This window comes from Sorex araneus, chromosome 3 (genome assembly GCF_027595985.1).
Source record: "Sorex araneus isolate mSorAra2 chromosome 3, mSorAra2.pri, whole genome shotgun sequence".
Lineage (NCBI taxonomy): Eukaryota > Metazoa > Chordata > Mammalia > Eulipotyphla > Soricidae > Sorex > Sorex araneus.
In genome coordinates this window covers 79,833,159-79,853,268 of record NC_073304.1, presented here as the reverse complement: position 1 = coordinate 79,853,268, position 20,110 = coordinate 79,833,159, and the positions used below count along the sequence as shown (strand labels likewise).

Sequence of the window (20,110 nt, the reverse complement as noted above, 5' to 3'; positions counted from 1 at the left end):
GCTTATATTAAAAATTATCCAAGAGCATATATAATGTAAGGTTTCATGTCTTTCAAGTGCTCTCTCCTTTCTCAAACTGTCTTATTATTGAAAACCCATTAAGATTATATTGAGAGATTGACTGAATAATTGAACATCGAAGTTAATGTGTTTCCAGGCCCAGTGGTTGTCTCTTGGGACAGGCTTACACTTTTTAAGTGATTTCAAGAGTGTAGCAATTACTGTGGATCTGAAACTAACCACAAATTGTCAACATCCTGGTCCAGATTTGGGGTGGATGTTCGGATCATGAGTAATAGTAAGAACAGAATAGCCACAAAAAGCCCATGATTGAAAATGTTGGCCCGGCATTAAGTCAATTTGTCCAGCAGCACAGCAAATTTACTTGAGACTCACCAATGGAGTCTTACACAACAAAATGCGCAACCTGAGCTGATTCACAAATTGTCAAATGCATGGCCCCTAATCAGACAATTTCTGAGTAAAAACAAAATGAAACAAAACCACAAAAAAATCTATAAGAATCCAAGAAGAACTTAGAAAAACTCTCCCTCAACCTTCTTAAAATAAAGTTGCATAAATTGAAAGAGAAATGTATTTTCCATTTCTTTCATGGGTTTTTCCCTCTTTGACTAAGTGATGAGGTGACGCTGACATTACCAAGAGGTTGCCCCTGTGCTCCATCTCCCGTGGTCACAGTGGAGCTCCCTGCATAAAGGACACGGTCCTGACTGTGAGAAAGGGAATAAGGTTCCAGGAGACACTCGGTTGACTGTGAAGGGAAAAGTGAAAAAATCTGGGTCTTTAAGACACGAAGAAGGTAAAACAAGGCAAAAAAAAAAAAAATAGCCATGGGATCTGAGATGGAGACAACAGAATTGAAGCATGGGAGGAGGAGGTAAAGGAAATGGAACTAGACACCAAAATGGTTTTATGGGCAGGGATAGAGAAAATGAGAAGGTACATGGAAAAGCAACCCCATGAAAATGAATCAGAGATTAAATACGTTATTCAAGCAAGCACCAGTCAGCCACAGTCCTTGCGATGCTGTTTCCCCTCACATTATCCAGCACAGACTAATACAGGAGTCTGGACCCTTCAATTTGCCTCACGCAGTTTTCCTTGAGTTTCTGTTGCAAATAGCCCATGACACAATCATGGCAAAAATCTTCAGCTCCTGAGCAATGCACTATTTCAGCAAAAACTTTTCTAGCCTTATTCAAATTTTCCTCCTTCCAGGTCTCCTGTTTTTCTCTCATTTCATTGCTTGCAAAGTCACTGAAAGGCAGGTTTTGTTGCCTGGGCCAAAAGCATTTGAGGAAGCAGCATGGACAGTCACTTTCCATCGCTGATAAAAGCAAAGCCCTTAAAGGACTTGAAATAATGGCCAATCTTTTGTTAGGCCTACTTCCTACTAGGGCACTGATTCCAGTTATGTTCTGCGCGTGCAAGCTCAGTACCACTTTCCCAGGACAAAGCACAAGCCCCTATATCACAGCCCACTGGCACCCTACTTCCCATATTAGTGTACATTAAAATTTAACAAAAGGAAAAGACTGAGGAATCACTGGCATGTCTTCTCCCAAGGGCTTTAAAAGTATTCAATTTCTAATTAAAAAAAATTTCTGCTTGGCTGTGACCCAAAAAGCAAACCCCCCCCCCAAAAAAAAAACCCCAACTGCTTTTAAGGGAGGTTCTAAGGGGGGTATGCTAGATGATTTCTTTAAAGGAAGTCCTTATTTCTGTTTATATTCCCAGAAAATTATGCATTTTGCTAAACTTTCATAGCAGAAAAGGGAAGGAGGCAAAGAACCTCTATGTTACTCTGGGGGAGAAGAGAAAGGGACAAAGATGCCTCCAGTAAGATAGTAAGATGTCTTCATGCTCTGTATGAAGGAAGAGGAAGGCTCAATGGCTTCCCTAATGACTTCTTTGGTTGAACTGCCTGGGGACTTAACAGCTCCCGTTTTCATATCTTAACATTTTCAAGTAAACAATGCTACCGAGTTGTCTTCAAGTTTGACTTGTTGAGACTCTCTCTCTCTCCCTCTGTCTCTCTCTCTCTCATATGTGCCTAGCAAAGCACTGATCTGGGACAGTCTGGTAGACTGCCCACTTCTTAGAAGGGAAGAGGAGGAATTGTGAAACTTTCAGTACTTCTAACCAAAAGTCACCGACTGTTGGCATGACACAAAGTGGGTCTCTCAGTGGCACACAGCTGTGGAACCAAGACTACTCATGCCTGTATTCAGTTTCTAGTGGAGTTATAAATACTACTGTATGAGTCCAAAGGAGCCAGCTATGCTAAAGCTTGCTTCAGATGGTGCTTTTCTTCTAGCAATTTCTGCACCAATAATAGAGAAATTTCCAAGTAGCTGAACTGTTTCTAAATCTGGAAAATGGAAAAATATCCAACAAGCTATTTGCATGTTGGAAAGGCTAAAAGCTATCCATTCTTCTCAAATACTAGTTTCATATATTAGTTTTGCCATAACTTGATTCTCTTATGTTGCAGATTTCCTTATGATGAATGACAAAATAGCTGAGGTGAATCAAATTCATCTTTTAATTCAACCCCCTCTTTTCCATTGCCCTGATCTTAAATTATAAGACAATTAAAAAAATGTATTCATGGTCTTCTGGATATTCCACTTGTTTAAATACAACCCTTGAAAGACAACCCAGAATAAAGAAATTTTAATAGCCAAGCATATTTTCTCACTGTATATACCCTCGTGCTAGTTAAAAAAAAATCAATTGTTTTGAGTAATCCTTGACTCGTTAGAATCTACACTTGAAAACTTGCCAGGTTTGGGGCTGAAGTCTAAAACAAACAATAGACATTTCTTACTTTGTCTACACTCATTAGCCCTTGCAGCTGTTCACATTCTTTATTTTACTTTTTGTTTGTTTTCTCTGGCCACACTTACTAGTGCTCAGGGATCACTCCCAGTGGGATTTGGGAGGCTATATATGGTGACAGGGATTGAACCTCAATGGGCTATGTGTGAGGTAAGTGCCTTACCTCCACTCTATCTCCAGCCGAACACATTCTTATGCTTAGGACGTGTACAGCAATCAATGGATTTCATTGGAAGTTTTTTTTTTTTTTGAGGGGGCAAGGGGGGTTTGTTCTAGAACTGATAAATTAATTTGTGACCTACCAACCTGCTGACGGTTTTTTTTTTCCCTTCCATTTTTTGGCTACTTTCTTTTTTCCTGATTAGAATAGGTAAGACCAAAGTAAAATAAAACTCAAATCTAGTAGACATTTCAAAGAGGCATTATAGATGTCCATTCATGGATTGGAAAGAAACCTATTGGTTGGTAGGTTCATCATTTGTGACCCCTGAACCACCATGATAATCAAATTCATCTATTTCTGCTTGGCTACCACATAGCCCTGCCCTCCCCCTCATCTCTCTCACTGGCCTTTCTTGGATTAAAAAAACAAAAAACATAAGAGTGTACCTCTTCTCAATCTGATTTTAAATCCCTGCAGGCCTGATGTTTTGTAACTAACATGTTTATATCATGCTTTAGTGTGCTTTGTGATTGCTGTGACTCATGCAAAAAGCTGAACTACTGCCTTTGCTTAGATGTAGTGATTCTTGGGTAGGATGAGGCAATGCCATTTAGAAGTTAAGGTTTCTCAATATCTGACTGGTAAGGTCAGGACTGTGAGGGTGTGGTTCAACTCAGATTTGGCTACTCTTCTCAGGAATGGCCATAACTTGATTTAAATTCCTCAACTGCTTCCTCTGCATGAAAAGTTCAAAGATGCCTAGTGCCCTGAATATAATTCCAATTTCACTTAAGAAGGATCATTTTAGGGGCCTACAGATTGTTTCAAATGGGTGCACTAGACTAAACTCTTGGGAACCTTTACTGAGCATCACAGTACATGAGGACTGTGTCAACAATGTAGTTCATCTGTGAATTTAGGAAGAAACATCTAGAACACACAGTGCAGGGTTCACAGTAGGCAAGAATAATGGAGACTATGTTATACTACAGTTGACTAGGCTTTGGTTTTCCCAACAGAGGTCAATTTTGCTGTTTTGAAATATGGATCATACTGATAATTTGACCTTATTTTCTATGATGAAGCTCAACTTGGGCTTCTTACATCTAACTCTCAAATTTGAGTTTCTATTCAACCTTCTTTAGCACTGGTTCCCTGAGAGCATGCAGGGTTATGTGATCCAAGTAATAGTCCTGCTTACCTTCTGTGATCTTTGTGTTAACATCAGACTTAGGGACCTGAGTGGGTTATGATGACTGAGTGCCTTCAAGCCTTCAAGCTCATCAAGTCTCAAAGCAGCTGCAAAGATCTAAATAAGTGCTGGACACACTGAATTTAAGTTTGATGACCCAGGTATGAACAAGTCAGGCACTTTGCTTCACCGTGCTAATACTAGAAATAATTATGTAGAGAACCGGGTGGTGGTAAGAGGAATTTGTTTGAAATTGATGGAAATTCCCTTGGTTTTCAGTTCAGTGAAAAGGAAGAAAAGCCTTATAAGAAGAAGTATAGAAGATTTCTAACTCATAAGCAACATCTTTTGGTCATGTAAGCTTCTTACCATCATTTATGTCTGGCTCTTATCTTTTAGTTAAAAAAAAAGTCAACCATGTTGTCATATTTCACTCATTTGAAATGTTAGAAGGCAAAGGGATGGGTGGGGGGGGTTGGGGGGGATGGCTAGCACCAGAATGAATATGGCTTCTGATACTTGATTTGATCCTGACTCGGACCTATTGATTCCAGAGATGCGAATTATATTAGGATATGGTATTGCATTAATTAGTTGAATCTATTATTAGGCTCCCTGAGGGGACTTATAACTAACAGGCATGTCCTGGGTAGTCACTTGAATACCTGGTAAGTTAAAAGTTTCCAGGACAAAAATGAAATCTTTCTGGAAAAATGCTGGGACAAGGGACAGACCACACAAAGCAGCTGATCAAGAAGGGTTTTAAAGACCTTGCTTATCTCTAGATCATCCTCCACCAAGTATAGGGGAATGCTTGGATCTCTTCAAGGCTGAAATGTGGTAGCCTTGATCCTATTCTCAATTTACCTCTCGTCACCTCTTTTTCCCACACAAGGACGATTCAAAGAATAGTACCTTAAGAATAAAAAATATCAGCAAAGAGGTCAGGCATGGGTCTTCGTTGTGACTCAAGAAGCAGTGGTCAAATTGGCTCCCAAGTTCAGAAAAAGATGCCTATCCATGCCATCCCACTCATTTTAATTAGCTTAATTAGTTTAATACTAATTGCTTTTTTCTTATTTTGATGTAAAGGAATTTTTCTGCTTTTATGTATTTCTTTATTTTTTTTTATTTCTTTATTTTTTTTGGGTCACACCCGGCGATGCACAGGGGTTACTCCTGGCTCTGCACTCAGGAATTACCCCTGGCCGTGCTCAGGGGACCATATGGGATGCTGGGATTTGAACCCGGGTCGGCCGCGTGCAAGGCAAACGCCCTACCCGCTGTGCTATCTCTCCAGCCACTGTATTTCTTTATTTTTTGACATAAAGGCCCCTTCTTAACCCAATGTCACATGCCATGATGGAAGTTTGCCATAGCATTTGCTCTCTTGTTTGGATACTGTCCCCTCGACCAAGTGGTTGGAGTGGCCCAGCCCCACACGGCTGGAACACTACTGACAATAGCTCAGCTTTCTGCAATCATGGCATTTCCTATTCCCTGATGGAAGGTGCTCTGATCTCAAGCAAGCCTTGCTTATGTGTCACTATTTGTTGTAGAAACTGGGATGCAGAATCTCTGTAGGTCAGGAAATCACAGTAAACTGATATACTTCACCCCCCACCCCCCGAGTGGCCCAGTGGTTTCTCATTCTGGCTGACACCAACTCCCTTGATCAGAACTCACTTTCCAGGATGAAGTTTATGGCTATTAACCGCATTGACACAAAGGCATAATTACATGTTCTCTCCTTTCCATGTGAAAAACAACAACTAAATAACCATTTATTTAGTCTAGAAAATAGTCTGAATTATCCTTTAAAAAATAGACACAGTAAGTTTCAACACGTTCAGGTACAGAATCTTGTGACCTTAGGATCAAAATTAAAACCAATAAGCATAACAGCAGTGTGTAAAAATCAAGGTGAAAATTCTACTCAGAAAACTGTCACAGATGGTTCTCCTTTTTGTCTGTCTTAAGTTTTCATGTCTCTCAAGTCTGTGTTAGAAAACCTGAAATCTCCACTTAAAGAAAAATTGGAACTCTTGGTAATTCTTTTGGTCTTTGGATTGTACTTTGGATCGTAAGAAACAACTGTCTAATAACACCAGCTCCCTTAGTTTCCCATCCTTGTGTGGCTTTATGAAGGACATGTGAGGAGGGCAAGGGGTGCTCAGTGCAGATAACTTCAGAGAGAGGTGAGCAGAACAAACATCAAGAACTTCCTGCAGCATTGGCGTTGCATAGGATCATGCAAGGTGCTAGCTCTGCTGTCATCATTTTCAGTCTCTGTTTTAGTTGGTAGTCACACTGGCTTCCTTTTGACGCAGTCTTTCTTTCTGTTGTTTAATGGGAAAAAAATAAGTTTATAATCACTCAATCTCTAATTTTTCCATCTTCCTCCAGTTTAATGTATTTCTCAAATTTTGCTCTAGAATATCAAAGAGTTGCACCAAACACTCTAGAAATGAGATATTCCTCTCCTCCCACCTAAAAGTTTGTTACCTGACCATTCCTATATATAATTCTTCAATCTACCAAAACAAAAACAAAATTAGCAGCCACCACATCTATCAAAATACACTGGCCTTTATCATACCAGATTGCTTTAATTCTGTTCTCGTCTTTGACAAACCCAGATCCAGTGTCATAAGTTTACTTACTCAAGGACTCATTCCACAACCTCCCCCCACCCCCAAACCTCCCCCCAACTTTCTGAGGTCATCTAATGGGATTAGGGAATGAACTAGAAGTTTCTAGGGAGTATGCATATGAAAAATCACTGTTTATAATTTGTATGTATCTGCATAAGATCAACTTGGCAGAACTGGATAAAGCTGATGTAAAATGGAGGATGAGCAGATATACTTAGTCTCTGCTGAGAGGTAGAAGCAACTCCCATTTTGTCACCAGTGTTCTATTTTGCTCTCTCTAAGCATCTCTCCCAAGGACCCCTTCTAGGAAGCATATAGCAGTCTGCTGGCACATTGTAAACAGATAAAAGAGTACTAAACAGAAATAGGAAACTTCGTTGTTCCTAAGACTTTCGAGAAGTCAACGTATTAATGATGATTTTGTTTGCTCTTTAAGGACAATGTATAGAAAGTCAACAAAGGGGAAGATATATCCTTTTTAGAAAGAGTCATTTCTAGGATCTTCTGGACCATCTGCTTATGAGATGTGAGGTTAGATTAAAATCCTAAATTAGACTAGATTTGCATTTCTCACTTGGTGGCCATAGGACTCTGTGTGTGCCGTTAAGGATATTCCAAGGAGGGGACACATGTGAAAATTGCATAAATGGGAGGTCATGGTAGGAAAGTAGGGCATCAACCAGGCAGGGGAACCACAGGAAGGAAACAAGATAGGAAAAAGTTCTAAGAAACACTGGCCCCAATGTAAACTGAAATTAATTTTTGAAGACCCGTTCAGAATTTGGATCACATCCTTGACTTGAGAAACTGAATGTGAAATTCATTTACAAACTCTTCCCAAATTTCCACTGAAACAAACCACCCAAGCAACCTGGGTTTGCAATCAAAGCCTATTCACAGTGAAGGTCATCAATTAAAAAAAAAAAAAGCTCATAGACACACTGTTTGCTCTTTGTCTACAGTGCTAAATCTATTTTTGCTTCTGGACACAGGGTCTGACTATAAGCTATGAGTGTCCCAAATAAAAGGCCTAGTAGGACAAGGGGCTGAGGCTGAGAAAAAGGAAGATAAAAAGTCAGGTTGAGGGGGTAGGCCCAAAGGGCTGACCATAGGCTTTGCATGCCAGAGGCTCTGGGTTTATCCCCAGCAGTGCAAGGTCCCCTGAGCACCACCAGGTATGGTACAGCAAAAACAAACAAACAAACAAAGAAACAAACAAACAGGTTGAGCCCACTACCACTAAAAATCTTACAAATGAGTGTATTGAACACATTGTCCAATGGGCACAGAGATCGTGTCTGATCGGGGAGGGGCTATGTGCTGGAACCAGAACTTTCCTTAACCAAGTAGTAAGCAATACAGCCCCGACTTCTCCATTCAGCAGCCTCACTCAACACTCATTTAGCTGCTGATGGGGTTGTTACGAGGGACACCACTGTCCATCAACAGAAATCATTTTACTTTATAACTGATAGTCCACTTGGATTGTTGAAGGATTTAAAGCAGCTGTGTACTTTTAACACAAAAGGATAAAATAACTAGAAGAGGGACATCAGGATGCAGGGAAGATAGGGTCTGAAAGGGAGGCACAGGATACTCCCACTTAGCACTCACTGCTATTCCCCAGTGTACAGTCAACCAAATCTGCCAAACTGAAGTAACAAGAAACAGAGCCTGCATTTGTTAGGCTCTTATGTGGTAGGCAGTTTGCACATCTCTTCTCGGCTTCTTCCAAAAAACACTAAAGCAATGGTAATATTGATTCACCTCTTTGCTCAGAAAAAAAAGAAGCAAAGCAACATCCCCAAGATTTTACAAGTACTTAAGTGGCTGAGCTGAATCTTAAACCTGGACACCTTAAGCTCCTAGTCATTTAGCAATACCTATAGCCTATAGGGAATGGTATGATATCATTACCTATAGAGAATTACTATGATAGGCAATGGTTAATGATATATTTACTGAAAAATGGACTGTGGAGGACAACTTTCCCTCAGAGCTAGAAGGACAGCCAAGAAGGCTAGTTTTCAGCCCAGGAAGACACATCAGGGGTCTTAAATTTGCGGCAGGTTTGGCTATCCATTTATGGAGTGATCCTAAGGAGATTGTATCATTCTGCAGTTCACTTTTCCCAACTATTATAAGAAGATATAATTCCCTTTAACTGCAAAAGTAACTGATGGAAGTAAAAATGTTCAATTCAGGAAGAAGGTACTTTGGGATAAAGGGTTCACAACTTAGGGTGGGGCAAGGAAGGATGCAAAACGGGAAGGGACTAAGTTTGGTTGAATAGGAAGAGACCATGTTGGTATGCTGACTAACAATAGGGCCAGGGTTTTGTTCCTTGCTCCCTTCCCTATATTCTTTCTCACCATATGCTACTCTAAGACAGGAACTGAGAATCCTATCTCTCATTCCTTGAGTTTTAGCGCATACATTTAGATATACTCCTGGGAATTTCATAGCTGAAATATCTTCAGATTATGTGGAAAAACATATCTCACCAGACTAGCCGTGGGATTGATTTTCTTGGTTTCCACTTTCTTCTCTGAAGTCAACTTGCTGACTGATTCCTGAGCCGTCTTCAGTCTGCGAGGGAAAGAGGCAGTGGGGAGGCACGATGAGGAAAAAGAAAGAGACCAGGTTAGACAAATTTAAGTGCTTTGTAATGAACACTCCATCAGCAATTTGAAACTAGAGGGAAGTTTTCCATGGTTTTCATTACTAAATTCTAATTATAATCAGGAAAGAAAGTGCCTTTGCTGTGTTAGCAAGCTGAATGCCTTGCTGGCTGAGATCCTTACTCTAGTCTGTTTATATGGACTAAACAGCAGCTATGGAATACTAGATACATTCACCTTCCTCTCAGTGCTCACTTCTAGGCTCTCCACCTATAAATCACTTGTTAGATAATGCAGGCAATTTTGAAAACTGAAGTTTGGAGGGAACACATGAAAATCACAAATACCAAAGCCCACAATTCACATTAAGAAAATAAAGACAAAAAACACTCACAGAATCCAATAAAATATTTTGAAATCAACACTGTATCACTGTCATCCCATTGTTCGTCAATCTACTCGAGCAGGCACCAGTAATGTCTCTATTACACTCAGCCCTAAGATTTTAGCAGCCTCTCCTTACTCGTCTTTCCCAACGACTGGAGGCTCTTTCAGGGTCAGGGGAATGAGACTTATCGTTACTGTAGAATATCGAATACGCCACAGGTAGCTTTCCAGGCTTTGGATAATACTCTAGGTAGTTGCCGGGCTCTCTGAGGGGTATGCATATATCTGTTACTGTATTTGGGATATGAATATGCCATGGGGAGCAAGCTAGCCTCATGCATGGGGGAGCTGGCGGAGGAACCTAGGTGTGCGAGATCTTCAAGGCTGCTCAGATCGGGACTGGGCCTCTTCCACCCAGATCCCCCATTTTCCAGCAGCTAGGGAGCCACACGCAGAAACTGCCCCCAGTGCCCTGTAATCCCATCAACTGCCAACATCCAGAGACCATAAACTAAGCTCCCAGAAGAGAGCCACGCAGTCTCTTGCCCCTGCACCTGACTGTCTTTACTGGGGCCCCTCGGAGGGGATATGTAGCACACTGTGTCTCCTGAGCCCTAGAAGACTGATACCTGACCACAGAGTCAGGAATAAGCCCCGAGTACCACCAACTGTAGTACAGAGCCCTCCAAAAAAAAAAAAACCCACAGTCAACACTTTTTGGATGCTTGTCAGATATGTGTCTATCTGCTTTATATGTACTAAGTCAAACACTTGAGTGCCACTGGGTGGGGCTGTCCCCAAAAAACAAATCTTGCACTCAATATTTATCACATACTTACATACTCGATTAATATTAAAAAAAATAATGGTCTTAGTTCTTCACTCAGTAAATTTTACCCCAAACTGGTAAAACATATGCTTAGCAATCCAAATTTGCTCATATGCAAGTATTATAGATAACATATTAAAATGCCAATTTATGCATTAGAAAAAAGAGCAAAAGATAATAATATATCATATATGCTTCTCTGATAATTATCATTTCTCCCCATTAACATTGTTCTAAAGGTATACTCCACACTGCTTATTAAAATTTTCTGTTTACAGCATTAACTGTGAAATATTATTATTATTAACTGTGATGATATGAGAGAAGAATGGACTTAAAGATCAAATTCAGGTTGGACAATCTGACTGTCAAGGGACTTGCAAACCAAAATAATGGTGCTTTAAGTCAGTGGTTTTCAACTGCTGGTCCTAAGATGTAAAAAAAAGTTAAAAATCACTGTTGTAACTACTTACAGTATCTACTCTTGTTGGTTTTTCTCCATCAAGATCTCTGCTCAAAAAGAACACACTCCAATGACCCTATTCTGGAGGGAGATGGGTAATTTAGAATGACTATTTGTTTTGGACCCTCTATCTTTTGGGAATTATTTTTTGCATAATAGTTTGTTTTAGTAATTCCCTTTCACCTTTGAATTCTGTTCTCTTAATTTAGAGCTGGTCTACGCTGCTGAGTAGACCAACCACAATGTTTCTTTAATTTATATTTATATATTCCTTAATCTCCATTTCTTTTGATATTTTGAGGTGATGGTAGTGGTTGAATCCTTGAGGATGGTGGTGGTGGGGCGAGGGTGAGTCAATTTAAGGTCCTGTCTCCACTGCAGAACTTTTTTTTTTTTACTGTCTATTGGCAATTGTGCATACTAGAAGCAGCCACATGTACACTTAATACTGCCTAGAATCACTCTGATCTTTCTAATTCTATCCTGAGTTTCTCCAAATGTTCTAATTCAATTGTGTTTCATGTTCACAGGACATATTTGAAAAGCAAAGGATCAAAAGAATGCATAGTGTGACTACAGAGGGTCGATAATTAAAACTACATGCTGCTGGAATACATGCAGACACATAGATCAATTGGATAGAATTGAAGACCCATAAATAAACTCACTCATTTATCTTTAAATGATGAGAAAGGATAAGACCATATGATAGAGAACAGGGTCTCTTAAGCAAATGGTATTCCTAAAACTGGATATTCACACACACACACACACAAAAAAACATTGGACACTATATAACACCAAAATTATTTCAAAAAGAATGAAAGTCCTGTAGGTAAGACCCGAGGAGCAGAAAGTGCAGAGAAGATAACCAATGAAATATTCTATGACATTAGTGTTGGAGATGTTTTGGGGGCCTCAATTCTAATAGCAAGGACAATTAAAGTGAAAACTGCTTTCACTTAAAAATCATTTGTATAGCAAAAGAGAACATATATGGAAGGAAAAGAAAGTCTACTGAATTGGACCAGGTATTTGATATCATATCTGATTAGGGGTTAGTATTCAAGACAATTCAGACAATCATTCAGATAATTCAACAATAGCAATAAATACGCCATGATATTGGCTTTAGTGGTGTGCTCAGTGATTCAATTCTACTGGCAAAGGAAACAAAAGCAAAGCTAAACAAACAGGTTAACTAAAAAGTTTCTGTTCTGGAAAAGACACTCAGTGAAACAAAGAGATATCCCCACAGTATTTATACAACATACAACATACAGCAACTAAGGGTGAGTATCCAAGATATATAAAGAGCTCAAAAACCCAAACAACAGCAAACAGAAACAAATACTGGATGATCTTACTCATACGAAGGGTATAAAGAAGCAAAACAAAGAAAGGGGATAGACAATGTCCAGTGAAAAGAGATCCTTAGATTTTACATACAGAACCGTGGGGGCATGTTGGACATAGGGTCCTATGGATGTCTGTGGAAAACTAGACATTTTGGTGGTGATTGTGCTATGATAGCACTGTATCCCTAAAACACATAAACATTCACACAATTACAAAGTAATATCAAAATATGTCAAGTCCCCCGCCCCCCCAAAAAACCCTAAAAAACAAGAATCAGGAAAGAAAAAACAACCAGGCAATAAAATGAAAAAATAGGCAGAAGATCTGAATAGTTTTCTGAAGAAGACATACTGATGGCATTAGAAGCATATGAAAAAGTACTCATCAGTACACATCAGAGAAATGCAAATGAAGGCCACATGAGAAAGCTGTCTCAGACTTGTGAGAATTGCTTACATCGAAAGAGCAATAATAAGTACTGGAGAAGGTAACTCTCACACACTGCTGGTTAACATAGATTAATGCAACAATTTTGGAAGTTACTATGAAGCTTCCTCAAAAAGCTAGAGCTACCATAAGGTAATATTTGGGTACCTCTCTGAAGAATATGAAAACATTAAAACAAAAGTTATACTTACCCCAATATTTATTGCTATATTATATGCAATTACTAAAATATGGAAGCAAAGTCCCTATTGATATGCAAATATAAAAAGAATACGTGGTACATTAAGACAATGGTACTCTATTCAGCTATAAAAAGATGAAAACCTGCCATTTGTAATAAATTGGAAGGAATTTGTGTATGTAAGTGAAGTTACATAAAGTGAAAAAAAGCCAGAAGGAAAAAGACAAGGATTGGAAAATAATTTCACTTACATGTACAACATAAGGGTATACAATTGAGGAATAGACAAAACAAAGTAAAAAGACAAACAAGTGGTCATTTGCTTAACTTTTCCCCTTGTATTTATATGGTGTAGTTACATTGATTTGAGTATATTCATGCATTCCTGGGATGAATCCTACTTGGTCATGGTGTAGGATCTTTTTTGATATATTATTGCATTTGGTTTGCTAATATTCTGTTGAAGATTACTGCATCCAGATTTATCAGAGATGCAGTTCTCTAGTTTTCCTTTATTTGGTGATATGTTTGTTTTGGGTATGAGGCAAATGTTTACCTCATATAAACTGGGAGGACTCCTGCTTCTACAACTTTCTGGAAGAGCTTGAAAAGAATTGAGAGTAGATCTTTGTTAAATGTTTTGGAGAATTCACCAATATTCACATTTCAGCCTGGACTTTCACTTTAGGGAAGATTTTTGACCACCTTCTTGAATTCCTTGATAGTGATTAGCTTTTTCTATTGATCTGCTTGTTCTATGTCAAACCTTGGAAAGTTATGAAAGTACAAAATGTATCCATTTCTCCTACATTCTCCTGCTTCATGGCATAAAGATTTTCAAAGTAATCTCTATGTAATGATCATCCTTATTGCGTACACCTTTTTAAAATTTGAAGTCAATGTTCTCAGATATGAGTATGGCCACCCTGACCTTTTTAAAGAGAGCTGCTTGCTTGAAATACTGTTTTCCTGCCTTTGATTTTTTTTTCCTTTTTGGGTCACACCCAGAGATGCTCAGGAGTTACTCCTGGCTCTGCACTCAGGAAATACTCCTGGTGGTTCTTGGGGGACCATATGGAATGCTGGGAATCAAACCTGTGTCAGCTGCGTGCAAGGCAAATGCCCTACCCACTGTGCTATGGCTCCAGCCCTCTGCCTTTGAGCTTATGTATTCCCTGACTGTTCAAATGGGTCTCTTATAAATATCAGAAAGTTTGGTTCATTTTTCTGATTCACCCAGGCACTGTGTCTCTTGATTTGTGCATTTAGGCCATTGACATTTAGTGAGATTATGGACATGATTATTCTCTGCCATTTTTCCAGAGGTTAGGTGTGTTTATGAGATTTAACTTGTTTCAAAGAAGTCCTTTCAAGGCTTCTTGAAAAAATAAAAAACAAAAAAATTATTTCTAGATTCTTTTTATGTCTTCAACATTAGAGCTCATGCCACTTTTAGAAGACAAAACTGTACTGGCAGCTGTTTTTAAGAGTACATATGGTAAAACGCAAATGCTTATTTTCTCTACCTGGCTACGTACCTTGGTATAACAGAGCATACAGGCAGGTAAGGAAGAACATGTAGGTAAGGTGTTAATAAGAGCTATGACCTGACAGGAGACTGATGGTGAGATCTGTGAAATAGTCTGTCATCTCTCCATCTCACCTCCCTTTTGCCCTTTTCCCTGAAAACGTTCTCTAAAAATGGTGAACAAAGTGTCACCTACCTACGGAGATATCCGTAGCTGTTATGTACGTCATACAATAATTATATTACTATTCTGGAAATCATGAAAAAAGTTAGAAACTGGAGAGTAGAGGTAGCAAAGCAGCTTAGTGATAGAGCACTTGTATGTATGAAGCCCTAGGTTTGTCCCCAGAACTGCAACAAAATAAGAAACAAACCAAAAAACCCCAACCCTTCAATGCCCTCTCCCCCACCCAACTCGTAACCCTCCGAACCACCTATTTGAAAATGGGAGGGCTACAGTGTGATCAAACTCTGAAGGTTTTAATAAATTTAAATTAAGCTTTAATCAACTAGAGGAGACTGAAGTAAGGTTGTGTTCAAACGTTGCTAACATCTGTAAATGCAGAAATTGTACATGTGTAGTCCAAGTTCTGACCCTTCTTAAAATTGGAAGGTCTGGCAACATTTAGCAACATTTCACCTAAGTCTGTGGTGCTTCTCATCACCCCCCGACCCCCTATGCCCTGCCACACTTGCAGCCCTAGGATGGTAGGGTGTCCCCTCTTTCAGCTCCTATACCTACTGTACTGCACTCATTTTTGTTGCCTCCTGCATTCTCAGAGTCTCAAGATTTTGGTCAGTTGACTTGTTGGAAAGCTACTGTGAAAGACCAGCTATTTAGGGAGAAAGCCTCAGAACTGACATAGTTTTTAAATAATTTAATTCTCTCTTAACCATTCTACCCACAAACATGGTCTCTACACTATTTAACACTAAGGATATCACCGCTCTTCTCAAAATCTTCCAGTGGTCCCCAGCAACTATCATGGTAGTTAGTCCAGGATTTTGTAAGGGGTCAGAGAGTAAATAAATGATTCAGGCTTTATGGGCCACATGGCATGCTATGACCATTTGCTGCTCTAGTGTAGTGTGAAAAGCGTGCATAACATGAAAACATCACAGTGCAACACAGCTGTTCTAATGCACGCTATTTACAAAAATTGATGGAGGCCTGGATTTGGCTCACAGGTTATGAATTCTGTTTACCTTTTAACGATAATACCTGATTCAAATTCTTTACCCTGGTTATCAAAGCTGCCCCTGTTCCAGATTTAGTTTGTCTATCTTAATTTTTCAGACTCAGATCTGGTTTTACATCATCTCTTTAGACAAGTCACCTAAGCTCTTGAGCATTAGTTATATCTTTTTCTCTTGAAAGTGGGAATAATGTGACACCTAAGGAATGGCTAAAAAAAAATTACAGAACAGTACTACATAAAATGTAGGAGGAGAACTTATCAAGGATCCTTTCCTACATGCTATGCTGTTCCAGTCAAGTGACTCATTTCTTGTATGAGGCTTTTCTCACCCTGGAGTCTAGTTCTCATTGTTCCCCAGTGACTGTCTTACTCATTTCCATGTGTTAAAATTCTTCCCATTCCTCTAGTCCCAGCTGAAGTGCTAAAGTCATGAAAGCTTCCTTCATCTCTCTTACCCAAAAGTAACTACACTTTTCTTAAGTGAAAGGCCACTTTGTGCCTCTCTTAAAGCACTTAGGACTTTTCATCTCAAAGCTGTATAGGTGTCTCATTTCCCCTAAATCACAGGAGCCACTTGATGATACTGATCAAGTCACAGCCTTATCTGGGTCTCTGTTTCTGCACTGAGTACTGTGCCATGTACAAATGACTTGTCAGCAAATATCTAATATACAAATGGCTTGCATTGATAATTATTCCCCAAACACCTTAAGGAAGTCTAAAAGCAGGTACCCAGAATGACAAATAATTATCTTTTACATTGGGGAATTTTGTTAAAAAAATATTGTCTTAGGGGACCAAAAAGGGGCACTCAAGGTCACCCATCCAAATGTGCTAAATATTTATCTCTGTGAATATATGGATACCCTATAGGATCCTAATAAGCAGTCTCATTACATTGCTTTCAAAGAGACACAGGCACAGAGAGGTTAGATGGCTGTTCCCCAGCCTGGAACTTGTCCCTCTCACTTAGAAAGTTAAAAACTTTTTTCTGTTTTCAGACAAAGAGAAGATGTTAGATAATTTCTAGATACTTTCAACTCAATCTCCCCATTGGCTCTATTGTTTATGGATTTTTTTTTGTTGGTTCTGGGCTAAAGATTTAATTTAGACTATCACAAACAGTTGCTCATGATTATTAGTTGCAAATACCAAGTTCTCATTTTTGATTTTGGTGTTTTGGGGTCACACCTAGTGGAGCTCAGGGAAGGGGTGTGTGTGTGTGAGAGAGAGAGAGAGAGAGAGAGAGAGAGAGAGAGAGAATCAGAGAGAGAGAGAGAGAGAGAAACAGAGTGACAGAGACAGAGAGAATGATAATTAAAATCATGCACTTCAGTCCTTTGAGTTATCTCTCTGGACTCCCAGTCTTTATTTTGGAGGTAACATAGCATTCTCATCACATTCAAATTAAAGTATAAGGGAAGTAAATGAGAAAACAATTATTAACATACAAATATGTTAGAGAAAAGAATCACTTCTAAGTCATAAATGCCTTTCTAAGATTGACATTTGAAAACCCGCCTTCCTTCTTTCCCACTAAGGTGTGTATGCTTAGTACATTTTAACGGTTGCCAGAATCTACCGAGGAAAGATCTCAGACTGGAGAGGACATTGATATCTGTTCTCTGATATTCTTGCTCAGTCCTATCTCACAGAGTGATTTGCAACCATGGTTTCATATTAGAACCAGCTGGAGGGAGTTCTGCTTCCACTTAGAATGAAGACAACAACAAGAGAATACCGCCCCCATTGTCATAAAGATTATAGATATAAAATCATATTATTAAAAATTAAAAATTTAAAAAATGATGACATTGTTTTATAATGTATGTAGAGTTTGAGGCTTTCCTCTTTTTTTCCAAGCCAGCAGAGAGATGAATTTCAAAGTGTCTAAATGAACTGCCTTCTAACAAGTTAAATACCTTTCCATATAGAGGCTGAGGCTTCCATTACTACACTTTCTGAAGGAGCTTAAAATGGGTATACTAGAGCCAGAGAGATGGTCCAGTGGTTAAAATCTTAATATACAGTTAACCCTGGCATCACATATAATTCTCTGAGCACTGTAGGAATGATTCCTGAGCACAGAGCCAGGAGTAGTTTCCTAAGCATAGCTAGGTACATGCTTAAGGAATTACTCCTGGATATCCCAAAATGGGCTTACTTTGGCCTTTTACAGGCTAAATATACATGTCTCAGGTAAATTAAACTAATTCAGGACCTTAGCTATTTATGAGAATGAGAAAGTACAATGGCTTCATTCTTTTGACAGCCAGTATTTTACTGGTTCACGATACACAGGCAGAACACACTGAAACCATGATGACATTTATAAGTAGCAGAAGCACCTTCATTCTAACCATGAGAAGGGAATATGCCAACTGATCAAGAGATAAGTGAGATACTGAAGAGGTGGCATGGATTGTGTTTAGGTAATTATATGTTCCTATTGGAACCAATACTTCACAGTAATATTTTCAAACAGACATCCACAAAGCCTTAACATTCAGCAAAGATGCCTCAAGACCAGGAGAAAGAATTAGGGCCACCAGGATGCCAATGTATGCAAGTTCTGCTACAATAAGAAAACATTTTTTCCTTTTAAATCCCTTTAATATATTGAGGTTTCTTGCATGTTTTCATTTGGGTAAAGAGTTCTGCTATTTTTTTAAAGTTATAATATCTCTGTGTATGAAATTCAACAGAGTTCAGTGAAGTTCCTAGGTGGAAAGAGAAAATATACTTTTTTCCTCTCTAAGAGAGAGCCAGTCAGTAAAAGTTTTCTTCCTAAATTCTGGTCCAGGGATATGTAGGATACTGACAAGTGACTATGAAAGCTATCTCCCTTAGCAGGATTCAACTGACAGTTCTCACCACCAGATCATTGCATCTTTTGGGCTTTCACAAAATCTCTAAGCATCAAAACCTGGTCATTTCTATCACTCTCTTCTGCTTTTGCTATATTCGAGGTATGCTCTGAGATCCAGAATCTGAAGCAATACCATAGGGCAATGTAAAGACAGATCCAGATGAGCCAAATTGGGAAAATATAAGCATCTAGTGAGGTATCAGCTTATTTTCCACTCATAAATGCAGCAGTCACTTCACAATTGATCAGGATTCATTTTTTCTCTATGGTCTTACTTGAAATCTTAATTGTTCTTCCTGATATTGACTCATTTGTTCCTCCCAAATTCTTTTCTATAGCTTCTTTTTTGCCACACCTGGCACTGTTCAGGGCTCACTCCTGGGCTCTATGCTCAAGGACCATTCCTGGCAGGTTAAGAGGATCTTATGGGACATCTTAGATTAAACCTGGGTTGACTGTTGCCAGGCAAATACCCTACCCTCTGAAGCAGGCCTCCAGTCCTGCTTCTGTTGCTTTCAATTACCCCAGAATGAAAATGATGAAGCATCATCAAGAGTTTGATGGCAAAACATGTGACTTTGAAAGCCTATGATTGTGAGTTTGATACCTGGTGCCACCCACATGTACTAACCTCGGAGAGGCCCTTGGAACCCTTGGCCCTGCAACAGAGTGTTTGGTCTCTAGTGAGCTGCAGCCATATATGTACACGTACCACAGTCAGGGGTGTGGCTTCTACTCAGCAGGAATATTCGAACACACAACTAAAAGTATGAGGCCCCTGGTGAGCACCACTGTCAAGTGTGTAATCTCTGCTCATTACAACAACAATACAGGGGAGGGAAGGGGGAATACTGGCATGCACGCACGCGCGCGCGCACACGCACATTTAAAGCATGAAAATAAAATAGCAACACCTATTTAACCCCCAAGATTCTTCCAAATACAATTCAGTGACTGCAATTCACTTTCTTTGGCCATCTGCTTTTCTACCTTTAATTCTTATTACAAACATCTGTTTAATAAGGCTGTCAATCTTTGAACTGTCCAAGAAACTTTACATGAGGTAAGACTCTGTGTGTGTGTGTGTGTGTGTGTGTGAATATACACATATATACATATGCTACACTTTGGAGGCACTCAGGATATCTTCCTGCTTGATGCTTAGTGGCCCAGAAGGTACCAGGGATCAAACCCATGCCTCCTGCTTGCTAAACATGAATTTGGCCCATGGTGCTTTCTCTCCAGCCTGAATACTCTTTGAATAAGAAAATTTATGTAAGCAATAAATTGGTTTTTGTACACAATGGTTTCCAACCACAGCTCAGGTTGGGATGTGCACTCTAAATAATGGGTAAA

General features: G+C 39.3%; 1 protein-coding gene across 2 annotated transcripts in view; it reads right to left on the bottom strand.

Annotated features, from left to right (window-relative positions):
* Window positions 1–1,873: 1,873 nt before the first annotated feature.
* FMN1 (formin 1) overlaps window positions 1,874–20,110 on the bottom strand; it is a 475,774-nt gene continuing 457,537 nt past the window's right edge. For both annotated transcript variants that reach the window (XM_055132734.1, XM_004609543.2), the window contains 2 exons: window positions 9,376–9,460; window positions 1,874–6,556 (listed from right to left, as the gene is read on the bottom strand). In XM_055132734.1, coding sequence (XP_054988709.1) covers window positions 6,512–6,556; window positions 9,376–9,460 — 130 coding nt within the window. In that variant the 3' untranslated portion in view covers window positions 1,874–6,511. The remainder of the gene's footprint in view (window positions 6,557–9,375; window positions 9,461–20,110) is intronic.